This window comes from Protobothrops mucrosquamatus, unplaced genomic scaffold (genome assembly GCF_001527695.2).
Source record: "Protobothrops mucrosquamatus isolate PMUCROS unplaced genomic scaffold, P.Mucros_1.0 scaffold2322, whole genome shotgun sequence".
NCBI lineage: Eukaryota > Metazoa > Chordata > Lepidosauria > Squamata > Viperidae > Protobothrops > Protobothrops mucrosquamatus.
This window is the reverse complement of record NW_015388406.1, coordinates 113,085-120,108: the sequence shown is the minus strand read 5'-3', so window position 1 is coordinate 120,108 and position 7,024 is coordinate 113,085. Positions and strand designations below refer to the sequence as shown.

Here is a 7,024-nt window from a genome sequence, read left to right as displayed (position 1 = left end):
CTGGCACGCGTGCCATAGGTTCGCCACCACTGCCTTAAGGTATACAACAGTAGCTTCACAAAAGGAGTTTTAATAACTACATGGAGGCACTATATACTATTGTCACAGCTAATAGCCATTTGTGTATTCATTATGACAATGTCTTTTAATTTAAGGAAGCAGAGTTCCATCAGCCTACAGAAGAGTAATCAGAGCAATGCTATAAACATATAGTGGGGGTTTAGTCCTGGGTAAAGAAGACAAAACCAATTTTCAAATAGTGAATAAGCCATTTTATTTTTGTCCTGTGCTTGCATTCTTTCCTCACTTTCTCAATAGATCATAGAAACCATTCAAAATAAAACCTCAGAAATAAATTAACATATGCACACAACAGAGCTCCATCCTACACATCCAACAACTAGTCACAGCTCCAACACATTTTGTGCTTCAAGTTTCATGCTGTTCATTCCAAAAGCAGGAGAAATGAAGACTCCATAAATTTACTTCTTATCCACTCATGTATTTTTCCTGGAAAAAGTCAAGGCAAAAAAATAACTCATGTTTGCAAACATTGCTTTATACCAATTAAACAATGCATAATATCTCTACAATCCTCCAGAAGATGCCCATTTCAGTGTTATGCCCTCTCACATCATCACATACACAGGACTGAGTGGCTGGGGAAAAAACCAAAGCCATTTTAGCTCTACAGTTGCTGGTCGTCAGTAATACTCCCAGCTGTGCTATACTGCAAGTTAACCGCTTCAGGGGTGGCCTTGGAGTTTGAGGCTAGCTGTGTTCAAGGCACTACCCTCACCCTTCGCCTTATTTTCTTTCAATGGGGGGGAAGAGGGAAGTTGGAATGACACCCAAGGACAGAAGGGAAGCCAGCTGTGGAATCAGTTAACACATTGAGTCTTTATGGCAAAAAGAACCTTCAGTAGCTTTGATTTTGAGGGGAAGTACTACCCTTCTTTCCTATATACCAGGGGTGTCAAACTGCCGGCCCACGGGCCGGTTTCATCATACCGGAGCTGCGCCCACCCCATTGCCGGCAATGGCAAAATAGTCCCGATACGTCTCGCAACGTCACGTGATGTCGCGAGTTTGACATGTCTGCTATATACATACTCAAGTTCATTCTATAGCCCTATAGGGGAAGGGAAACAACACAGGAACACAAACCATAATAAATTAAAATCAAACTGCCCATTCAAAAAGAGACTTGCTGTAGATGGATCTCAACACAAGCATGCCCACTTAACAGAAGTGAAACCAGCTGTGCTGTAGACCAAATGGTGATGGTCACATGCCTTGCGGACTCTAGATCTACACCTTTGGCCCTATACTTCCCATCACCCAAAGCAGTCTCTCTAAGCCAGGTGTGTCAAACTTGCAACATCACGTGACATGTCATGACGTATTGCAACTTTTTTGCCATTGACGGCAATGGGGTGGGCGTGGTTTTGCTATGATGCATCCGGCCCGTGAGCCGGCAGTTTGACACCCCTGCTCTAAGCCAATCAATGGGATACTAAATTGAAGACTACAATTTTGTATTATGCAATTTTACCATGTGCCATCACATTGTAATGCATCTTGATAGTTGCCCAGAATTAATGCAGGCTCCTCACTGTGCACAAGGGACATATTTAACAAAGTTTTCAATTGATGAGGGAATGATTAAGATACATTAGGATAGTAATTCTATTAACCCTTTCCACTCCTACCCTGCCAAATGTTTATGATAAATGCTGACCTTCAAATTGGCAGTATATATAAATTCCTTGAATGGAAAACACTTGCTTTTAGCTTGAGGGAAAATTTTTCTCTTCTCTCCTAAGTACAATCAATTTTCTGTGCTCCCTCTGTAGTTACGTACATACAGATCTACAAAGAGATCATGGCTAAGTATTCAGATTTAGGCATGGTTTTGAGCTGTGTCAAACTAGTTAAAAAAAATCCAACCAGCTATCTGAAATACCCAAGACTTGGAAAGTCAAAGAAAAAAAACACTTAGGTCTCCTCAATCTATCTATTTAACTTTTTTTCCTTTACAAAAAAAGGCAGTTTCAACAATTCAAATTTTCTACCCTCTGCTGAGATTTCCCCCCTCCCCACACACACATTATGCCAGCTAATTCACACTCTTATATGTTCAATTGGTTTGAGGCGTCTGGAAGCACAGGTCTTTCCCAACATGCTTTGCCATTCCACCTCTCAAGACTTGTAGGCCCCCTGCCCAGCAGTATGCTCCTATACACTGGCTGGAAGCAAGCATGATTTGAGAAGATATATTAGATAAGAAGGCATGAAAGTTCCTCCAAATTCTTCTGGGCTCAGCCTTTCTCGAAGTTGCAGATTCAGCAAGTTTTATGCTTTCCAAATGATATTCAACATCTGTCACTTCCTCCTGTCTTTTTGTTTCCTCTCTTGACACCACCCCTGCTGGTTAGCCAAGGAACGTGATATTAGAATAACACTGCCATCACTGGCATGCTGTAGAATATACTGATTTGGGGAATAGGGCTGGCCATTCTCATCACGCAGATGGCCAAATACTTCCTGGTAGAGGGTCTGCATTTTTTGCTTCATCTGGCGGATGGACCTGAGAAATTCCACCTTCTCCCTGAGCAGCTTTGATTTGTCTCTCTGCAAATCGTCTACATCCCGCTCCAGATTGAGTATAGTGTCCAGTTTTCTCTTACGACAATTCTGGGCTGCCATCTTATTCTTACCCCTTCTACGAATGTCACGGATTAGGATCAGCTGTGCTTCACTCAACTGATACTTGGACAGGAGTTCATTGAATTCCTCTACTGGCAAATTGATGATCTTTTCATTGGGAAAAGGAATCTTCATGGCTCGGGCTCTATGTTCATCTCTGCTCATCTGCTTATCTATAAAATCTGCTTGCTTCTCTTTGGAACTCTTCTTTCCCACACTAGCTGGCTGGGGATCATCAGTGTCTAAGGTCCTGGGGGCCATGTTGTATGTGTGATTATGACCCACATGCTCAAGATAAGGCAGGTACTGCAATTGAGGAGGATTCTGGTAGCTCATCCGACAGAACTTGCTATATTCTGGCTGATACCCAACAGCTCTTTCTGCATCTTCAAAGTCCACATTTTCAGTATCAGAATTGTAGCCTACAGCTCCTTCCTCAGAAAAGGAGGAAGAGGATGAAGAGGATGATAATGCTTCTGAGCTGCTGAGAGAAGCAGGACTGTGACTTGAATCCAGGGAGAGCCCTGAATCTGAATCAAATTCCTCTTCCAAGCAGGATGCCTGCACTGGGTTGAAGCCTTCTTCAATAGCCAAATCCATTAAACTAATCTCATCTAGCATGGCTTCATCCAGGAGCCCTCCAAGAGGATCTGGGAGTTCAGACCCAGATGTTTCATTTACAGTGCAGTTTAACTGGGGAGGAAAAAAGATTCCACTTAGGTTGGTAGAGCCAAATGCGGTGTTGAAGTCAGTGGAGTTATCAGGAACCAGTTGCAACAAAGCTGAGCCACCAGCCACTGAGGGACTTTCAATTTCAGAGCTGAATAGGGAAGGGAAGTCTTGTGTGCAGCCAACCAGCGATGCCTGATGCAGGCTGACATTATGGTTAATAGGGGTGGATGGAGCAAGGCTATAGTTGGCTGTCAGAAGATTTTCACTTGAGCTGTTGTATAGAGTTTCTACAGTTGTGCTGTTTACCTCCATGCTCTGCAAAGGAAAGACCCTTTTTAGATTCTGCAGTTCTCAGTATTGCCCAATTCAACCAACAACTTAAAAAATAAGAGTCCAAAGAAAAGAGTAAAAATGAATTATACTTCCACTAGCAGAATGGATACTATTGGAGGATCAAATTACCCCTTCTGCTTACAAGGCTTAACTCACATACAAAATCTGATCCAGTAGACCCTCCAATCCTCCAGAGTAGATAGGGGGCATAGAAGGTAGTAGGGGGAGTATACTGGCCATCCCGAACCTAGTATCTTGTATTCTGGGCACATTGGCCTGGAAACATACACATTAACATTTATAGTAGTCTCCTCATCCATGCAAATGGACAAAAAATTCAGATATGGGGTTCACTGTAAACAAATCAGAAATTAAATACCTTGTTCTTAGATAACAATCTTATTAGTTACTGTCCTTGAACCATCAGGAAAGCATCTAGGATGACCTAGCTATTGTTTTCCCTCAAGGCTATTTTCTACATAAAATGCAGTATCCTACCCAATTCTCTCCTCCAGCCACAAAGCTTTTGGCAAAATAAAAAAGCAGGAGGTGGGTAATTACCTGTTATATAAGGGAAACACTATGACAGGGAGGAGTACAGACATGTTGCACGGTTGTGCATAAGAAAAAATTGTCCCCAGGTTGCACTGGATTATTAGAATCCTGCGGATTGTTTGGATTTCCCCTCTAGTAAGTGGTTTAGGTGTTCTCTGATTTACTATCTTGCTGGTAATCATTTGGTGCCACACATTTTTCTGATTTTGAGGAGTATATTCAACAAGATGGTTTTAGGAAAATTCCAACTCTACAGAATTTTGCATTTGTCCCTTTGTGATGAATGTTCCATTCTATACTCCTACCAAATGCCACAAAAAAAGTCCTAGCAGGAGTAAAGAGACTCCTCTACATTACAGATACTGTCACAAAGGGGTCAACTTATTTTCCAAAGCCCCTGAAGGCAGGACATGAAGCAATGGATGGAAACTAATCAAGGAAAGAAGCAACCTAGAACTAAGGAGAAATTTCCTGACAGTTAGAACAATTAATCAGTAGAACAACTTGCCTTCAGAAATCGTGGATGCTCCATCACTGGAGGTTTTTAAGAAGAGACTAGACAGCCACTTGTCTGAAATTGTATAGGGTCTCCTGCTTGAGCAGGGGGTTGGACTAGAAGACCTCCAAGGTCCCTTCCAACTCTGTTATTCTGTTAGATACTTCAAAGAAAATAAAATGTCCTGTTTTACATTTGACTGAAGCCTTGCAAAACAACATGCAATATCAATGATTGAAGTTTCTGAGGCAAACTGAAAGCTGGAATTATGTGTATGGGAATACCCAACTTTCTTCCACTGAAGAGACTTCTAGGACTATAACTATGGGTTGTATGAAACTAATGAAAGCAGGACAAAGAGGAATGCTAAATCCAGCAGTCATAGGATATTGTCCTATAGTATTGGTCCTGGAAAAAGCAACATCTGGAGAAACCTGTCTTTCCTCACCTGTGTTTCCATGATAGACATGAGGTCCTGCCACTGCTGCTCCAGATCAAAGGGCAACTCTGCCTCTGTCAGAAGGGGAGCCAGGAGCCCATCTGAAATGACAGAAGGGCCACTCTCATTTGGCTGAGAGTCAGTTAGGCTGGAAACATCTGCAGCTGGAAACTAAAACAAAACATATCAGGGTGAATTAATGGTGTCTAGGTGGCATGAAAACAGTAAGAAATCGTTTTTCTTTCCTTTCAATGTATGAACTTTAGAGGTTCTTAAGCTTTTGCCACATGCTGTGGCAGTCCATCCTCTTTCTCAAGTTTTATTATTTACTTAAACGTATTTCACACATTATAAATACATGAATAGATAACAAAATACTGTACATTATATTCCTTCACAGAAATCTTGTGGATGGATATTTGGGTCAATATAAAAGGGTGGAAAATGACATTGCCATAGGTGTATACTATAGGCCACACAACCGAACAGAGGAAATAGATGGAACTTTTTGCTAGTCAGCTAACTAAGGTATGTAGGAAGCACATCACAATAGTAATGGGGGACTTTAATTACCCTGACATCAACTGGGAGACAAACTCTGCACCAAGTGGAAGATCAAACAGATTCCTGACAAACCTAGCAGACAACTTTGTCTGCCAAAAAGTAGAGAAGGGAACTAGGGGATTAGCCATATTGGATCTAATTCTCACTAACAGAGATGAAATGATAGAAGGTGTTGAAGCCACAGGAACCTTGGGAGGAAGTGATCATGCAATATTGGAATTCAATATTATGGAAGCACAAGCAATAGAACACAGTCAAACTAGAGTCTTGCACTTTAAGAGAGCTAATTTCAATAAATTTAGAGAGGGCTTGGGAAGGATTCCATGGATGAGAATCCTCAAGGGGAAAACAACTCAAGAAGCTTGGGAAATTTTGAAAAGTGAGATAATAAAAGCCCAGTCTAGCACAATACCAACAAAGAAGAAAAATAACAGCTCTCAAAAGAAACCAGCATAGCTGCATAAAGAACTCTGATAAATTGAAAGATAAAAAGGACAAGTATAAAAAGTGGAAAGAGGGGCACATAACTAAGGCAGAATATCAGCAAATAGCCCGAACCTGCAAAGATGAAGTGAGGAAAGCTAAGGCTCAAAATGAACTAAGGCTTGCGACAAAAGTAAAAAATAACAAAAAAAAGCTTCTTTCAACATGTAAAAAACAAGAAAAAAGTTAAGGAAATGATTGGTCCATTAGTGGGGGAAAGTGGCAAGAAGGTGACAAGCAACAGGGAGAAAGCAGAACTATTTTTTTTTAATAAAATTTTTATTGATTTTTATAATTAAACAATAAGTAATATGATGCATTTGTATACGCAAGCATAAAAAACAATCCAAATCAATACATTGTCGGAAACGCTCGGCAGTCCCCGCCTTGCCTCCGCCCTCATCCACTTTCCTTTCCTTCCTCCCTCTGACCCACAACCTCTCCTCCTTCCTCCTTCCCACTTCTACATCCCCTCCCTTCCTGACCACCTCCTTGAGTGCAATTTGGGATACCAGCCGAGCATCTCCTCTTATCAATACAATTATTATTTACCTATAACATGTAAATACATCAATTTTTTTTACCCCTAATCCCCTTCCCCCCCTGAGCTTCCCGGAACCAAATACAGGATTGAAACACATCCCATTCCATATCTAAATTACCATTTAACTAAACAAATATAATACTATCAATATATACCTACTTTAACTCTAATAAGGCAATAAGTAAAAACAATATATCTACTCAAAATCTATATGATATTTAATCACTCC

The 7,024-nt window shown here is 40.9% G+C and overlaps 1 protein-coding gene across 3 annotated transcripts in view; it reads right to left on the bottom strand.

Annotated features, from left to right (window-relative positions):
- Positions 1–257: 257 nt before the first annotated feature.
- Positions 258–7,024, bottom strand: part of LOC107295368 (endoplasmic reticulum membrane sensor NFE2L1) — a 12,892-nt gene continuing 6,125 nt past the window's right edge. Inside the window, exons 1-3 of one of the 3 annotated variants that reach the window (XR_001549062.2) lie at positions 5,214–5,277; positions 3,688–3,696; positions 258–510 (exon numbers count right to left, since the gene is read on the bottom strand). Coding sequence is in view for 1 of the 3 variants with exons in the window: in XM_015824682.1 (XP_015680168.1) it covers positions 2,386–3,696; positions 5,214–5,375 (1,473 nt within the window). In the remaining 2 variants the exon portion in view is untranslated. Of the gene's footprint in view, positions 511–2,087; positions 3,697–5,213; positions 5,376–7,024 lie in introns of those variants that run through there. The other 2 variants (XR_001549061.2, XM_015824682.1) reach the window with 2 other exon arrangements.